The sequence below is a fragment of the Gambusia affinis genome, linkage group LG04 (assembly GCF_019740435.1).
Source record: "Gambusia affinis linkage group LG04, SWU_Gaff_1.0, whole genome shotgun sequence".
NCBI lineage: Eukaryota > Metazoa > Chordata > Actinopteri > Cyprinodontiformes > Poeciliidae > Gambusia > Gambusia affinis.
Genome location: NC_057871.1, coordinates 3,065,210 through 3,084,293, shown reverse-complemented (window position 1 = coordinate 3,084,293; position 19,084 = coordinate 3,065,210). Strand labels below are relative to the sequence as shown.

Here is a 19,084-nt window from a genome sequence, read left to right as displayed (position 1 = left end):
GTGTGAGAAAACAAACATTTTTCTAATCAATACTCAGATTTTGTTTGAATGGGTTTCTTCATCGCTGTATAAAATTATATCATAAAATAAAATGTGTGCTGAACAGTAACAAATGGTCACCATTTTAAAAAATGTAAAAAATTGGGATTTTTACTCGAGTTCCAAATTATAAATCTATAAACTTTGTTTAAAAGTTTTTAAAAATCATAAACATCAATATTTACAGCTGCCAGTTACTAATAAAACCTCTGAATGTAGTTTCTTTTTTAATCTAATATTTGAATAATGAATTGATTTTATCCCAGCGGCCAGTCTTCCTTTCCTCTCCTCCCTGTTATCATCCTCTATCTTCCCAGCCTCATTTCCTTGCAGAGAATCTGCAGGACTTGTTCATGTTTGGGATTTTATCCCGAGTCACATGAGCGCCTCGGTGAGCCAATGGGAGAGCTCGGCTCGGGTTTCAGCATGGAGAGCAGAGGGGAATAAAAAGGGAGGAAGAGGGACTAATCTGTGCCTCATGGGGCTGAACGGCGCTGAATCTACCGGCACTGACTGACCAACAAACTCTTCATAACTGGATCTTCTTTCTGCTTTTGGAGCATTCAAATGTTGAGGGCTAAAGGAGGACCTCTGGGCAGAGGTCTGGGGTTTTTCCTCTGACAGAGGAGGAGGAAGAGGAGGAAATCTGCAGTTTTGCCCCTCATCTTTAAGCCTCTGCTGGAGTTTTTTTGGTGGAAGAATGGGGGCAGGAGCTATGACCATCTGTGTGAGTAAATCAACTTGTGAACGATAGTTTAAGGATAAAAATAACGAGCCGGTGTTCCTCTGAGTGGCTGTTGGGGAGGAAAAATGCCAAAAATGTTTGTTTCCTGCTCTGAATCCTGCTTTTCTTCAGGAAGTAAAAGTAACTTTATCTTTTAAAGGGAAACCAAGTGATCAAATGCACTTATTTTCTTAAATAACAGTGCATGTAAAACACAAAGAAATACACTTTTCACAAACTCCTGACTTTTCATCTCTGTTATTTCATCACTTGATTACGTCACTTGCTTAAAATGTCCTTTTTCCTCCTTTTTTTCTGCCCAACTGTAAGTTTTTTCCGAGCTGTTTTTGACGTCTGTGGAGCTTTTGCTGCCAGTTGGCCCAGTGGCCACCCACATACTGGAGGGAGCCTGGAAAAAAGGAGCTGCAGGGGGAGGAGGAGGGCAAAGAGAGCGGCGCATGCCGGGGCCTGTCGTCCGCCTCATGAATCAGAGAATCAGAGAGCAGAAAACAGGACGAGATGATCCGGCCGAGACGTTTGGTCCACGAACTCAGTTCTGAAATCTTTGGTTTAAAGGAAATTAAGGATTCCCAGCAAGATGTTTCAGTTTTTCACTACAGGAATACAAAATCTTACCAAGTATTTTTGGTCCAGTAACTTTTCAGCAAGATATAAGAGCTTATTTAAAGTAAATAATTCCTTACTATGGATATAAAGTTCTAGTTCCATTAACAGATTATTTCACTCCGAAGACATTTCCCCAAATTATAAGTGGAAAGTGGTATTAGTAGTTTTCATAAAAACTTCCTCAAAGCAATCAATAAAAACTGTAATAGGTATCAATATATTCAACCAGCTCTTTTAGGACATTCATAATCATTACATGGTCCAAAATGAAAATGAGTTGGGAACTCCTGTCTGCATATTTAAACTAATGGCCAATTTGTTAATAATAATAATAATAATAACAATAATAATAATAATAATAATAATAATAATAATAATAATAATAATAATAATAATAATAAATGTGTAATTATAATAACAATAGTCATCATCATCATCAATTAAGATAATAATAATTAAAATAATCCAGTTAAAATCTGATAATTTAAACTGGATTACCCTCCACTCAACAGATTATTTAAAGCACATCAGCGATTTAAGAAACCTTTCTTTAAAACAAACACATAAAGAGTATTTTCAAAGTGTTTCTGACATTAGAGCACGTTAGATTGAGAAAAATGTGAAATCTTTCTATCAATTGGTCTAAATCAGTCATAATGAGATCAATATTTTTAGATTATTTGTCTAATCAGTTACAAAGTTAGTGGTTGTTTTGCAGAATTGGTTTTATCTGGGAAGTGGATGCCATGTTTTGGATTACGTGATCGAAGTTTGATGAAACAACAAACACGGATCACCAGCTTGGTCACACACTGCTGCGGGACAGCAACACATTTTGTAACTTTTATTTAAAAATATTTTCACATATTTGTTAAAACTGTCACCATGCTGAGACGGTATAATATGAGACAGATAATTTATTAAAAAATGTTTTTCTTTTCTGAGATAATTTTGTCATCTGAAGAAATGCACCACTCCAAACCAAAAACAACCAGTCAGATTCAGTAGGCAGGTCTTAGTGCTGTCAATCATCCTCATGTACTCACTACTAAATGTGCTATTGACGGAGAAACAAGTCACTGTTGCAGGAAAACTGGTTATCCGCCATAATCGGTAGCTATGCTAACTAACATTAGCATTCATGATAGGCTGTGCTACCTGCAGCGTAGCAGAGAGCAAGAGGTGGAGGGAGAGAAAGAATGAGCATTGCCACATGGAGTAGTGATTAACAGCAATAAGAACCGCCTCCTGGCTCTGATTGGTTGTTTCTAGACAGCGCTGGAAGAAGGCAAATGATCTGTTTGATACTGTCACAATGAAGAGACAGTTTCAACAAATATGCTAAAGAAATATTTTTCTACAAGTTGCATACTGCAGCTTTAAGGGAGATGCCGGCCCATACCATGACACTGCCTCCACCAAAACCTGTTCAGCTTTGGCAGAAAGAATTGGCCAAGTTATTTATGGATGCAATAAACATACTAAAATCTGCTTTCTTTTTACCATTTAAAGGCAAATAAACTGGATTTTCAACAGTATAAGATTTATCTCCAAGAGGCATTGAAACAATACAGAAAGAAAAATCAACTAAATACATATTTCTCAATGTTTTCTGCTATATGTAAGCCAAGTGGAGAGGCAGTTTAAAAAGAAATTTCACAGAACTGTGTCTTTGTGTGCATGAAGTGTGAAAGGATTGTCAAAACGTGGGGAGGATTACAGAGGATGCGTCACAGCTGACTGTCTCTGTAAACAATAGAGGAAAATGGCTTCCTGAAATCTTTTGTTCTCAGCCAGCTTCTTCCCAAAGGCCTGGCAGAAAGTTGAATTGCTAAGCGACAGCACAATCTTTGTGAGCGGAGAGTTTTTTCAGTCCACAGAATGATCCTGTGACAAGACCTTGGGATCAGGAGAGCTTTACGTTTCTCTGTTCACTTTCACTTTCATTCCCACAGAGTGAGAAACAGTCAGGAATGTGTTTGATCTGGATTCTGGTTCTAGATCACCTTAGACCTCCTGTAGACTGAACATGGAACGATTAATCGGATTAGTCCTGATTAATCGAATGATGACATGATTGCCAAACTAATTTAATAACAAACAATTTAATTATTAACTGGAGCGTAAAAGAAGGCCAATTACTGAAAGAATAACACAGAACACTGATTTGGTCAAAACTGTACAAAACATAAACATTTTGCATTTAAGATAAAAAAAAAACCTTCTTTGTCAATATGCTCCCCAGAACTCCTCTGGTGCCAAAGTTTTAGCTTCACCTGCTTTAAATTCCAGAAAAGAGAAATCTGCTGTCCAACACCTTTTGCAATTATTAATGGGTTTGTCAAAAGAATATTCAAAACATCAACTCTAGACTGTATTAATGTATTTTTTAGCTGCAGATGAATCCTTTGCTACAAATAATGAGACGAACACAAACAGAATGCTGTATTATTGCATTTTAGGCATTAAAATGTTTATTTTAAAAAGGAACTGAATTATTTGTTTATTTGCATTTTTATATAATTTATTATTGTATAAAATAAGCTTTAGTGGTTAATGAAAAATCTGCAGAATGTGACAATTTTTTCATCTGACAAATCAATTAATAATCAATAGAATAATTGAATACTTAATGAAGCATGTGGAGGCAGTGATTGCATTTACCTCTGGTGTTTCATCAACACTCTGTATGAGGTCACCACATGAAGTCATGGCAGTAAAGATGGACTTAGAGCATCTGGTCATGATGTTCTCGTCTCTGATCAGCTTAACTGGAAATCTGTGGGGGGGTAAACTTCATTTTACTCCACACAGGAAATAAAATGAATAGAAACCAATAAAAAAGCTCCATAAAACCCTAATGTTTCAGAAAAATCTTAAACCTGAAATTATCTTTATAATTAGATAGGATTTTGGGAATAATTTGTATTTTATCAACTTGTTGAATTTGAATCTCTTGATGTCTTTTTGTTTTGTTTTGTTTGTCCTGTCCATATATTTAAACTATAACAGCAACTGTGTAGTTTCTATTATCTCATATTTCACAAAAATATTTACAATTCTCATCTGCTATGTTTTGCAATAATAAAAAACACTGAAAAAAATGAATAGTTGATCCAACTTAAATGAATTACTTCAATTTGTTAATTTATTCAGTTAAAGTAGCAACTTTTTCTGCATATTGAATAATTTTGTGTGGCTCTTGACTGCAGTTGAAGGATGATGAAAATCTGCTTCAGATGAACACTTTTCGAAATTCTTCACCTGAAAATGTTAAGAACAACACAAAGAATTGATCTTTTACCTGTTTTTATGTTATTTCACAGGAAGTCATGTCACAAACATCTAGCAACATTAACTCAGAAACACAACTGGGTACAACCATCCACTAGAATTGGTTAAACACAGCAAAGATTTTAGGAGAACATTTTTTACTTTGTCCCTGAAAGTGAAATAAAAACATTTCATCGATAAACAAAATTATTATTTCAGGTGCACTAAGATATTTGCAGTAGAAAGTGGACCAGTACTAGTTGGTAGGGTTTTGTGTTCTTGCAGTGTGAATGGCTGAACCATGGACCTACAATATGGTGGAGTTGTAGCCATGACAACCGCACTGAGACTTCCTTCCACTCTGCAGGATCCAGAACAGCAGGAAGTCTTAGCTGAAAGCAGAACTGAATAAACAAAGACGGATAAAACGATGCAGCAGTAAAAGTGACGCAGTTGGCAGAGATTTAATAGAAGCAGGAGACAGTTTAACTCAGAGTTTTACCATGTGAGTGTAACAATGTGTGCCTCCGCAGGTAACCAGGTAAGGCTTTTGTTATGTTATGAATCTATGATCTTAAATGCTAATTTCTGCAACCTTGTGTTTGAGTGTCTCTCTCTCTTTAACAAAGGTGTAACCTGGTAACCTGCAACGCTTTCCCTCACCTCCCAGAGCATGACGCTCTAAATACAGAAGCTGCATTTCCTGCAATGATCCTGCAGCTCCGAGCTGACGCCTGCCTCATGATGGCTGATTTCTGCCCTTCTCTCTCCCTGCAGCACAACCAGAGTGCAATTCTGGTCAGAGAAGATATGAAGAGGATGGTCCAGATACCCATGCTGAGATCCAGAGCTGTGGCAGCCCAAAGCACCAAGGTGTTCGGCACGTCCCTGCTGGAGCTGAGGGAGCGCGGCCTGGTGGAGGACGGAGTGCCTCTACTGGTGCGGAGGATGGTGGAGCATCTCAGCAAGCATGGTAACAGGAACATATTCAACTATATTAATGTTTTGGTTTGAAATAACAAGAATCACCTTTGAATTTAACAGTTCATTACAAAAAAACAAACCATTAGTGTGTGAACAGGCCTGTTGCAAGAAGCAATAATTGCACGATAAAATGAGATCAATCATTTCCATTTGCCCAATTTATCGTTTTCCTCTTGTCTTGTTTTCTACAAAAAATTATACTGACCCTTATTTGCATTGACCATTTAAGAAAATCTGAAAAAATATCACTTGCAATCTTTCTTTAACCTTTTAATTCTCACATACTGCAGTGCATCAATTTAACCACTAGATGTCACTACAGGAGTACAGAACTTTTTACAAGCTTTTCGTAATATTTATTCATTTTAAATTATAAACATTAGCGTTTATCAAAGAGATATAGATGACTGTCCTTCACACTGCAATATTTTGTCTCCAGCTGCAGCAATTAAATTTGCTTTGAAAGAGAAAAACCTCTAAGATCTTTGTTGATGTCATAAAATCTCACACATACTTGTTTATTTTATCACAAGTTTAATTTTAACTGGCGTTAAAACAATTTAAGTTAAACATTGACTAAAATCAAAACATGAATATGATGTCGGCAGAGGCATGAATGAGTCATAAAAAAACATTCCAGTTATCACCTTGCTGTGATCAGGATCATCTGGGTAATGATAAAGATTCAAACAAACCTCCAAAATTAGATCTAAAAAAACATGACAAGCATAAAATAGAGTTGTAAAGATAACAGTGTTTTACAGCAGAAAAGCCTGCTGGTTTGTGTGGCATAGTTATTCAATTATATTAATGTTCATGAAGTTTGTATCAAAATGAATCACTCTTAAATCTCAAAAACAACTGGAAGAAAGTAATTTATGATCTGCGATAAGATCTGGGGGTTATGAAAAGCAAATTAATTTTTTAAAAGTCCAGATGATTTACAAAAAGATTTTTTAGACATGTTTTATATATATCCATCCATCCATCCATTTTCTGCTCACCCTTTGTCCCTAATGGGGTCGGGAGGGTTGCTGGTTCCTCTCCAGCTATGATCTGGGCGAGAGGCGGGGTCACCCTGGACAGGTCGCCAGTCTGTCGCCGGGCAACACAGAGACATACAGGACACACAACCATTCACACACACACACACACTCACACCTAGGGAGAATTTAGAGAGACCAGTTAACCTGACAGTCATGATTTTTGGACTGTGGGAGGAAGACGGAGAACCCGGAGAGAGGTTTATATATATATATATTTATTTCAAAGTTTATGGAAACGCAATCTCTGCAATACCTTAAATACTTTGGAAAGCCCAGATGATGATGTCATGGCTTTGGAGGCTTCTGGTTGGTTAATTCACAACAGCTGAGTTATCTGGACACAAATCTGTGGATGAATCCAAAAACCAAATCAACAGAGTCTGAAGTGAGAGGTTTTGTTGTCCACAGTGAATCGGTTTTATATTGATGTGGACTGTAAGGCCACTCAAAGAGGAAGAATCCATTACTCCAAAAGTAATGGATTCGCATTGTGTTTTTAAAAATGGTTTGATTTTTATTTTATTTTTTTACTATCTTGAAGAAACCCTTTTCTGATTTTTCTGGCATTTAGCAGGTGTTTCTGGAAAAAAATGTATATCATTTTATGTCATACGGGAAAAAATGTGTTTTTTTTTCTACAGTATGTAAATATCAGTTTTCCCATTTGGACCCACTGACCCTTTAAAGTCTTACATCCTCTGTACTGATCTCACAAATGATTAAAAAAAGTATCTCGAGGATTTTGTTTTCTCCCAGTACCTGGTTCTACTGAATAATACATTGCACGGCTCCAGTTCCATGATTAGGTGTCTTACTGCAACTAAATAGTGTTTTCTTTTGCCTTTCTGCAGCGCTGCATCAGGAAGGTTTGTTCAGAGTAAACGGGAACGTTCGGGCTGTGGAGACCCTGAAGCTGCGACTGGAGAGCGGCGGCGATGAGGTGGAGCTGCTCTCGGAGTCGGATCTGTGCACCGTGTCCAGCCTGCTCAAACGCTACCTCAGAGATCTGCCTGATGGCCTGGTCGGCTCCACGGTGCAGCAGAAACTCATACAGCACTATCAGGGTAAAACATTAACTCCCACTCCCACCTTTATCTTATCCGCTCAGGGTGATCCAGCCAGCAGAAGTAGATGGAGCTTTAGGATTTTACAGCCAGTATTTGCAGATTTTTTACACTTTGCAGAAGTGTAATAAATAATATTATGAATATCTGGGTCATAGATGGATGAAAGCAGCTTCTCCATCAAACAGAGCCAACCAGGTCATCGCTGAGTTAAATCTGAGTTATTGATCTCAGCAGTCATGGGTCTCAGGGCGATAATCTTGGCAGTCCTAAATATTTAAAGCAAGTTTTTTTGGCAGAGAAAGTGTTTGCTCCCATCCAGCTCCAGCTCCAAGCGGTTATATTTTATGCGAATGAAGGCAGAGGAGAGAACAGTTTGGCTGAAGTGTTTGTTTTGCTTTTATGGCTGCCATAAATATCTGCTTGGTTTATCAGAGAACTGTATTAGTACTCTGTTGGACTTTGTGGAACTGTTTTGGCCTCTTTGTTGCTACTTCTTGCTTCTATTATAGTTCACCTTTTTAAATCTTGGCTGCTTTTTTGTTGTTGATTTTGATAAATTCTTTGTTTATTTTTTTTTTCTGTCATCTCCAGTCTGCCACACATATTCCAGACATGTTAAAAAAATCTGGTGGCATGAGAGCCAGGCCAAGGTTAGTGGGTCAAAATGAAGAATTTGATTAGAGGTCCCTACTTCTCAAACAAATTCCAATCAATTCAAAACTACTTCATTTACTTATTAAATTAAATTAAATCCATTTATACCCACTTTTCCATGGACTTTTCAGGACTGTCAAGTTTTTTCTATAATTAAGCAAAACATATCCAGGAGCTAACTGTGCTAATGCTAAATTAAAGCTTGGGTAGAACAAGTGGAGACTTAGTTGCACTTCTGTTATTTCTACTATTTATCATATTAATGCTAACATATTTTTCTTTAAACACTTTAACTTAAGAGAGAAAATTTTCAGACTTTAGCCTTTATTAGTGCTGATTTTTGCTAATAGTAACCATGTTCAGAAATCAGAACTTAGATCTCGGAATGACTGAAAACACTCACCATTAATTATTTCTCTAATGAATTTCCAAAAGGCAAAAATACATAACCTAATTTTGCTTTAAATAAAAACAAGTGTTGATGAAATAACTAGCAGCTAGCTGCACTAAAATAATTAGCTTAAGGTTAGTTTGGACCTTAACAGGAATGACAAGATTAGATTTTGATACACTTTCTCAGACGTGCAGCTGGTAAAAATGAAGAAAGTGTTATGATGAATATAAACCAATAGCTAGTTTGTAAATATTTCCATGAATTTTCATTCATTTTTAAAGCAGGCGTTAATTTAAATTTTAGGGTTTTCTGTGCTAACTGTTAACGTGACTGACCATGCTAACAACTGTTAGCTGTAGCCTACAACACAATATTTCTTTGCCTTTAAACGGATAAATATACAGCACAATGTACTCTAATAACATCTGTTTGTTTGTTTGTTTGTTTTTTACTTTAACTACATTTTTACATGGAGCAGCCATATGAGCTTTTGAACTCTGGGACTTTTCTAAGCTAGTGGTCCGACTTCAGTGGTCGCTTCACTTCCTTTTTAAAATGCTTTAGTCAGAACTCAAAAATCCTGACTTTTGAGGAAACAGCTAAAAGATAAATTATATTTTATAAATCACTGCTTTGCACTGGTACCATGAAAGTACAACCTGAAAAATTCATCAGTTAAAACAGGTGTTGTTGAAATAGCTAGAGGCTAACTGCTCTGCTAGCTGCTCTGCTGCTAGTAGCTTAAAGCTAGCTCGGACATTAATAGGGACAAGAAGGCTAAATTTTTATATTTATAAAAATTGCACTTCAAAGAAAGTGTAATGATGAATATCACCCAAACGTTTATAAATATTTCCATGAATTTTAACTGACTGAGATTTACTCGACTTAGCATGTTGAGTGCTTGTAGTATTTAACTTGGCCACTAGAGAGCAGTATACTTTAATGAACTAAACACTGCAGCTCATAAGTTACCCACATATTTAATTTATCTAAATTATTTTTATTTCTTAATTAAACTTAGACTCATGTAAAAGATGTTTTTAGATACAATCTGTGCATTTTTCTCCTCAGCATCTTAACTTACGAAGGTGGAAACGTAAAATAAACAGTATTCACTCAAACCTGCACTGAGTCTGAACTTCACTCATCTGTAGAGTTACAACTGTAGGCCATTGTTTCCCTCTGGCCCTCTGCACACTGACACAGATGTACCCACATTGGTACGCATGCATGAACACAAGCAGAGAGCCATTCACAACATTTGCGTCAGTCATATCCGTTTATCCAACTCTGACCTAATTAATTATCCTGAGTAAGAGTCTCAACATATTTTCAGGCTCTTTGCTGTAATGCTTCTCCAAGTCACCGTAAATGGAGATTAAACATCAGTTTTTACGTGTGTTTGGGATCAAACTGAAATATGCTGGCTGGCAAGAACTGGTTGGATCTGGACCTGAATCTTTGACTGAAATCAGCATCTGTCGAAGAAGAAAAAGGACAAGGACAAGAAATATGTTTAATCTAAAGTCACGTTTCCAGACTCAACAACAGTTCACAAGTTATCAAGCATGGTGGTGGTAGTATCATGTTGTGGGGTATTCTCCAATTGCACAAACATAGCCCACTGCATGTCAAATCAATATCTAGATGGTTAATATTTTCAAAAACTGATCAGCTGTGACTACATGTGGAAATTAGCACTTAGAGCTCATACAGTGCATCTCTCCACTTGTGGTTAATGTATACAGTATTTTGTTCCTGTTTTAAATTAAATAAATCATAAATAAATAGTAAATCAGCAAACATCAATTTAAGTCTTTGGTTGAGGATCAACTAGTCTTTCTCACGATGTTTTTTGGTTTTCCAGACACAGGAGGTGATGTTTCCTGGTTGGTGATTAGAAACTTCCTGCAGCAGCTGCCAGATGTTCACCACAACCTCCTGCGCTACCTCTGCAACTTCCTGACTCTGGTGGACAAAAACCACGAAGAAAACCGCATGACGGCCCAGAACCTCGCCACCGTGTTTGGACCCAGCGTCTTTCAGTGAGTAGAAAAATTTACTTCAGTAAACAGTGCTCGTCTTTCTGAAGGCTGATGCTTTTTAAGTTCTATCCTTGTTCACTTTTATTCGTAAAGACACATAAATCATTGGAAATTAAAAATTTCCTCATTTCAAATTCAGCAGATTTTTTAAATTGCTTTTTTTGACACTTACTTATTAGCAGCCTGTCATAAAGACACTATTTGTTCCCATTTCTTAAGCTGCATCAGTCAAAACCACTAAAGATATTATTTAACAGACCAAAATCTAGTGCAAGTATCTTGAAACACTTGAAATAAAACAAAACTAACTTACAAGTAACTTTTCATCAAGGCAGGAGTTTGTTGTAGCTCACTAATTCCTTACTGACCTGCAACAAGCCATATCTTGCTGAGAAGTTATTTATAAATGAGCTTATTTTTACTTCAAGAGTACTAAGAGATTTCCACTAGAAAACACTTGGTAAAATTATCTTTGTAATGCATCCTTTGCTATAAAATATAAATAAGTCCAAGTGGGCCATTTATAATTTTGATTGAAAAACATTAAAATACTATGATGCTCAGGTTCCTCTTATAATAAAATCCTGATTGTATTTAAGCAGATTTGCTGAGAAGATCTTCAATTGTGTAAATTAAAACTAACATCTCTGCTTTTATTTTGACTATATGTACATCTTAGAGCCTTAGAGAAAATTTAAAAATGTATTGCAGCTGTATTCCCTCAGTTTCTCTCTGGTGTAAGAAATAAAACTGGGGGAAAAAAAGCATAAATTACAAAACGTTTAATCTCTTAATTTGGAAGTCTTACATTTGAAGCAAAGTCAAAGGTATTAAACTGGTAAATTAAGTGAAGAGAGGTAGATATAGATACAGTGACTATTTACTATACACTACATATTGTGCAAAACAGCTAAACTCCATCTAAAAATGAGTTACCTCAGATGGCTAAAACTCCTTCTGGAGTTTTCCCAACAACTCCCGACTGAAGAGAGATTTTGGGCCGATTTCAGAACTTTATGTAGGGATTTTTTCTCCTATCTGGCCTCAGAATGAATTAAAAATATGAGCTGGAAAGAGTTGCAGGGAGGAGCAATATGGACTGCAAATGAAGTGCAAAGAAAACCTGGGGAACTGCTCACTAGGACCAAATTAAATGATTAAATCAGGCTCCTTGGAAGCAATGATAAACCAATCAAAGATTTCTATTCTAGGAAACAAACTGATGAAACCGTCAGAGCAAAGGTGAAAATACAGTGTCTCATTAAATAAAAAAACACACCCTGCAGGAACATCAAACACACCACACAGCATTACAACCTCCATAAACATCCGTGCCAAAACACGTGCTGCAAACTAATTAGAGGAACACGGGAGAACCAGAGAGCCATCAGCCAACAGGGTTGCGACTGGGAACGCTTCGTTTTTACAGGGAAGAAAATGTGACTGTATTTTCCCCAAGGGGATTTGCTGAGCTTACTGATCAAACTTGTTTCTGTTGAAAATAATCCAAACTGACTTCATTGGCACAAACTGGCAGAAGATCAAGGTTGGAAGAAACAAACTTAACACTTGATTGAAAGAAAAACCTTCTGTTTATCACTTTAAATATTTATTCACATTAAAGCTGTTAGAAGGGTTAAGACAGTCCTCCATCTGTGAGTCTACTTGGCCAGCAGATGGCGCTGTTGTTAACGCAGAAAGGTGAATTAAACTGCCAGTATTGTGAAAACGAAATAAAATCTTGAAATTCAGACTTAAATAAAGCAAAAATATTATATAAATGAATCAAATCGTGTTCACATTTCCTGCTGCAGAGGCAGCATAAAATCAGTCTGGTGTTGGACGAAGATATTTATTGACGTCCTGCTGCGTATTTGGCATCTTTCCTGCAGAATGCATTAAAGGCCTGGTACCTGGCAGCGCTGCAAGGGGAATAACAGCCAAAATATTCACACTGCACGAATCATTTTAACTGTTTAAGCTTTTATACCCTAAACATGATTAAAATCAACACAAATTAACTCATAACTACAAAATTAATCATTACAAAATGATTCAGAAAACATGTAGATGTAATAGCTGCATAAGAATTCACAACATTTACACCCAGAATGGAGATTCAATGCATCTGAACAAGAAGACCAACCATAATTAAAACAAACTAACATGCAGTTAGTTACTTTACAGAGTGTGAAATTATGGGAATCTAAATTCTCTGATCTAATTAGACCAAATCTGGCATGTCTGGAGAGAAACGGCAAAGATCATCAGCTGGACATCAACTTTCCTACTGTGAAGTACGGTAGTGGCAGCATCAGGCAGCGTCAGCATCAGATAGACAGGAAGACGGCTGCAACCAAATATGAAGATTCAAGAAAACCTGAGTGATCTGGAAGTCAAAAGACCCCAGCGACCCGATTAAGAGGAGGATAGGTGATGGATAAACTTTTTGGTCCAACTGCGCTTCACACTGTACAACCTGTTCTGCTCTCCACCGACTCTCTGCATGCCCAGGTTTTATAATTAGACTTACAGTTCGGCCTGCAGCCAAGCCGCCATCCAGCACAGCTGTTAGCTCACCAGGAAGGCAGCTCAGATGAAACACGAAACAATTTCATCTGAACACCAAGACGCCGACCGAGCAGCATTTATTCTGGAACAGATTCTCAAACTTATTTCCACACATAATCTGTTTAAACCAGGGATGAAAGTTATCGACTGAAGAGTTAAGTTAAGTTGATCTTATCAATTACTAACAATTAGTTGATTTCTTAAAAACCTACATTTTCTGTTGTATAGAGAGGGACAACAGTATTTCCATAACAAAAAGAAACTGATAGAAAAATACAATACATTTCTGGAAAAACATGGAAATTATGTTGAAAAGTCAAAAATTTGCTAGAAAAAAAATTCAGATTTTTTTTTTTTTAGATTAATCTCAGAATGTTTTGGACTTTTAAACATTTTGACTTTTGAGACTCAGAAGTTTTTTTCTTAAAAAAGATTTTAGATTAATCTCAAGATTTTTTATTTTTTATTTTTAGCAATTTTTTATCTTTTCAAACTCAGAAATGCCCATATTTCCTTTCCTAGAAAATTTCTGAGATTAACCTCAAAATTTCAAAGATTTTTCAAAGATTTTTTTTTTACTTTTCAAACTCACCTACTCAACTTACCTACTTTTTATATAAAATTTCTGAGATTAATCTAAATGTTTTTGTCAAAAATGTACTCCTCTTTTGAGTTTTCTATCTACAATGGCCCTAATTTGCGATTGAACACACTGGATGGACTCTGTGTGGAACTTATTTCCTCCATCTTTATTAATATGCCAATTGGGTCTACATAAAAGATGACCAGTGGCGCCCCCTTGTGGATGGAGGCTAAACTACAGCACAGAAGAAGGTCTAACTGACATTATTAGTTAATCGACTGGAACTAATTTTAGTCTAATTACCCATGTGTCCCTAGTTTAAACACTCTGAACTGAAGCTTGTTTCATTTGTTTGTTTTTTCAGAGTTGCTCCCAGTCCTGAAGCGGTGAAAGATCAAAATATTTGCAATAAGATCATGGTCCAGTTCATCCAGAACTACAGCTGCATCTTTGAGGACGAGAGTCCCGACGAAGAGGACGAGACGGAGAAGCGCTCGACTCTCAGGCCCGTCCAGGTGTTGTTAGCAGCAGCAGCAGCTGTTGGTGTTTATATGGATCAGATTGGTGGCTGGGCGACTCATGTGATTTAATCAGGATCTTTTTCTCGGTTCCTCTCCATGAATCATGAGTTAAATACCGCCAGGCTGAATTAATCTGAGTATTGATTATCCATTAGAGCTGTGCTGGAGCAGATCCTCCACAGGTCCATGTTTCCTGTCTCCTCCTATTGATTTACATTTCCTGCTCCGACGGCTTCATTCCAGTTTCCAGTCTGAAGTTTTTCTGACTGGTGATTCCAGCGGAGATTTAATCAAAAACAGCTGGAGGTTATTCCATCCATCCATCCATTGGAGATAAATTGTATCTAGAGTTAATATCATCATCATTTATGTAAGCCTCATGTTTCCTTCTCTGTTAGTGAGACGGTGGTGAGGATGTGTTGGATGTGTTGAAGGTAGATTTAGGAATTCCTCAGGGATCAGTCCTGAGTCTCCTTCCTGTTTCTGTTATTATGAAACAAAATAACAGACATTCAATCATCTCCTCCGTTTTTATTTTTAAAGATTATGTCAGAACCAAACAATCCAACTTTGGTTGGAAGGTTTTCAGCTCAGTGACTGGGTGTGAACAATGCGTCGGTTGTAAAAGCATCGGTCACATGACCATCAGGCTCTAACCTCGAGGTCTGAGTTAACCTTTGATCTGACCCTCTTATGCCTCAACATAACCCACAAATCCTTTTTGTCTTTAGCTTGAGGCTGATTATCCTCATAAAATCTCAAAAGGTGTGGGATTTTTCACCTTCCTAGTAATAGTAGTGAGAAAAACCCCCATCAGTATTAAAGTTACAGCTTCACCAGCGTCGGATACGGCAGCGATGCTGTGAATACCAGTAAGCGACCCCGCTGACCCCTGTGAATCCCCTCCGCCAGCAAAGATCATCTTACACCCACACACTGCCACCTGAACACGCAGATGACTGACAGCCTCGCGGAGTCTTTGAACGCAGCATGCTCTCGCCAGTTCGCCTTTTAGCCTTAGCAATAAATAAAACGCTGGAGAATCCATGCTGTGCCTGACAGTTTTCATGTTTACGTCTGTGTTTAAGGCTGCAGACCGTCACATCTATTTTCAACTGTTGCTAGGGCTTTCCGGGAGGAAATACAATACATGTGTTTTTGTATCAGACTCCTGCATCATTAATAAATCTGCAAAGAAAAACTATGAAGTCTTTCATCACATTTGAGCTACTTTTCACCCATTTTCAGGAGTCAAGGAAAAGTGATTAAAAATATTACATAAAGTCCAAAGAAAAGAGGGTAGATTTCACACTTTTATACGATTGCTTGTTAAACTACTCTATAAATGCTATTTTTGCTCTTTCTAGGCTACGTCGGAAGAGGAAGACACAAAGAAATCATCCAGTCATCTCAGTCCAGTTCCACACATAGAGGTAAGTTCTCTGAGCAGATAACGCATCTCAAATCTGTTTTAGCTTTTATGTGACATATTCCATGTACAGTTAAACTGAAACCAAAAATAGAAGAAATAAACAAGCTGCAGTAATCTAGCTGCAAAAGTGTGCAAATTTACGACTGGGTTTTATTTGTTTTTAATCACAATTATAGAAGATAATCTAATATTGTAATTTCACTGTTTCTGCTAATAGTCTTTGCTTTTGGCTTTGGTGTAAGTAAATTACAGTGGCCACACTACAGTGTAAGCCAACTTTACAAAATCTGAAACAACTTTCAAAACTTCCAATTTCCATTCCAGAAAACAGATTTATGTTTTGGAAAACAAATTAACAACACGTGAAACACTTTTACATGTCCTGAATGAATGAACACTTCACAAAACAAATTAACATCTTAGAAAAAAAACACTTAAAATTATAGTTTTAATTAAAGCATTTCTAAGGAAAATTCAACCTAGAATATCTGAATTTTGCTTCAACTTCATTAAGTTTGTTTATATAGGATCAATTCACAACAAACGCACTGCAAAAACACAAAATCTTATCAAGTAATTTTAGTTTAGTTTTCACTTGGGGAAAAATATTTTGTTATAAGTGAAATAATCTGCCAGTGAAACTTGTAAATTTTTTATAAATATTAATATTATCAATATTATTGACTTAAAACATGCCGGCATATCTAGCTGAAAAGTTTCTTTAATTTAGTTTTGTTTTATTTCAAGTGTATTAAAATATTTGCACTAGAAACTATGTGAAAAATACTTGGTAAGATTTTCTGTTTTACATTCCAGTTGATTCTTATTGTCAGTTATTTGATTCAGATTCATTATAATTAATGTTCATATTTGCTAAACTTAACTAAATAATGAAAACTGATTAATAAAACTTTTTTCTGTGTCTATGATGGAATGTGACTTTAAATGTGTAAAAAATGTGTATCATGTTTCAAATCACAAACTTTCCATTTTTGCAGTAATGTGTAGATTACTACACATTACAAAATCTGATTATTTTATCCTGTTGTGTATAATGTGTAACACAGTGTTGGTGTTTTTACTTTAAGAAACTTCAAAAACATCCTATATAGTCCATAACAACCCAGCCATGTGATCTGTGTGACGTGATTAATGCGTCCTGGACATGTTTTGGAAAATTTCCTCTAGAAGGAGTCAAGTTCAGTTTCTATGACCCTGTAGATGTTTTAACAGTCAGCGGATTTAAATCTACTTCATGCCATTCTTTCACCCTGGAAAACATGTTGACCTTATTCATAGTCCCAACATGCACAATTCTACTTTTTTGCACCCTAAAATGCAATAAATTTGTGATATTTTTATGATGAATAATAAAAATGCATAGTTTTTAAGCACTAGAAATGACACATTTGTTTTCTTTCTTGATTTCTAAAGAGTGAGCTTCTAAATTCACTTGAAGACATGAAACATCTCAACAAAAGCTGCACCAAAACCCCAAAGACAAAGAAGACGAAGGTATGTAAAATAAATCTGTCGGTTTTGATTAGCTTTATGTTTAGCAGGCGGTTTTCCTCTGAATGCTTTCTTCTTTCTTATCTGCCGGGGCTCCTCGCTGCTGATTAGCCTTGAGGTCGTCTGTCAGACGGCTTGCGATGCTCGTGGCCTCGGTCACATGACGTGATTCAATAAAGGAAACAAGAGCTCAATTATCTGCAGAAAGAGAAAAACAGACTTCAGTTTGCCTTACAAATGCTTTCAGCTGCTGTAGATGAGATCTCACTGAAAACTTCCTGTTTATGTTTTAGAAACTGAGCTCTGGGCTCCAGGAGGTCAGTATTGCAATTTGTTAAGGTGTGTAAAATCCAGTTGACTACTTAATCACGTCTTCCCTTTTTTAGATTGAAATGATTTTTCTATGTAGAGATGAAAACAATGCTCAACATGCCTGATGAGGGAAGATGATCAGCTCCTTCTGCAGGCAATCCCTAAGAAAACGAAACGTTTGCAATCAGGCGATTCAGCAGTGCAGTGCAACAACTGAATAATAATATTTAAATGTAATATTTACAACCACCTTGAAAAATGCTTATAACTGCCTATTTTAATAGTTTAAACACCAAATATACCTTAATATTTATGAAAGGAGCAGAATTATGTGTTTTCCAGTCACAGAATGCAGACATGTTTGGTAAGAACAGTTCTTAAAGGGGACCTGTTATACAAAATTCATATTTTCTATGGTTTTGTTCATCCATTTGGGTTTCTGCTGCTTCTAAAAACAGTCCAAACACCTTAAAAAAGACCTTGCTGTTTTTTGGCAATAAGTTGTTTTTTTTTTTGTCTGGAAAAAACCTCCTGTTTGTTATGTCACACTGTGTCGTTACCTAACAACCCAAACGGAGGCCCAACATGTTTGGTCAGCTATATTTGCTGTACAATGGCTGCTGGAAAAGACAAGAGTTTTGTTGTTGACTTACAATTCAGAAACCATTTGCTGCATTCTTGTGCAGGAGGCTCCACTTATGCTTTTCAAAGATGTTTGGTTATATAATTGCACATCTACTTGCAGCCATTTTCATGCGCGAGTGGAAAACAGGCAGAACTGAGCAGGCTAAAATCTTATCTGAGGATGATTTTGTGCGCAAAACGAATTGACCATGTTTATCATCCTGCTGACCTCCTGGGTGTCACCAGAGGTCACAGGGTCATTGGTCAGGTCAAGTCAAGTCAAGTCAAAATGTATTGATAGAGCACTTTAAAAACAACGAAAGCTGACCAAAGTCACACAGTTTCTTTATCAATCAGTTGCTCTGTTGAATTATCTTCTGTTGACAATCTAAGACAATCTTTGTGTTTTGAACTACGGTACATATTTTGAATTCTTTCTTCAAAATACGTCTTAAAGTGACATAACGTAGAAACCAGGTCACATTTTTCATCCTGGTGTGTCAGATTTCTTTTCCATCTGGCCTTTGACCTCCTGCTTGTTGTTGCTCTGACCAATCACAGTGAGGAGGCAGAAACTGGAAATGAGAAGAAAAGACGAGTCGTTGCTATTCAGACAAAACGCAGTTCGTTTTTTAGTTGAATATCCACACCTGCATCCTACACCTGGAAAACA

The 19,084-nt window shown here is 36.7% G+C and overlaps 1 protein-coding gene across 7 annotated transcripts in view; it reads left to right on the top strand.

Moving 5' to 3' along the window:
* The first annotated feature begins 438 nt into the window (after window positions 1–438).
* Window positions 439–19,084, top strand: part of fam13a (family with sequence similarity 13 member A) — a 56,912-nt gene continuing 38,266 nt past the window's right edge. Inside the window, exons 1-7 of one of the 7 annotated variants that reach the window (XM_044113408.1) lie at window positions 439–766; window positions 5,441–5,636; window positions 7,545–7,757; window positions 10,679–10,856; window positions 14,375–14,525; window positions 15,899–15,964; window positions 17,398–17,478. In XM_044113408.1, the coding sequence (XP_043969343.1) occupies window positions 740–766; window positions 5,441–5,636; window positions 7,545–7,757; window positions 10,679–10,856; window positions 14,375–14,525; window positions 15,899–15,964; window positions 17,398–17,478 (912 nt within the window). In that variant the 5' untranslated portion in view covers window positions 439–739. Of the gene's footprint in view, window positions 767–5,061; window positions 5,205–5,310; window positions 5,637–7,544; window positions 7,758–10,678; window positions 10,857–14,374; window positions 14,526–15,898; window positions 15,965–17,397; window positions 17,479–19,084 lie in introns of those variants that run through there. The other 6 variants (XM_044113402.1, XM_044113403.1, XM_044113405.1 and 3 more) reach the window with 6 other exon arrangements.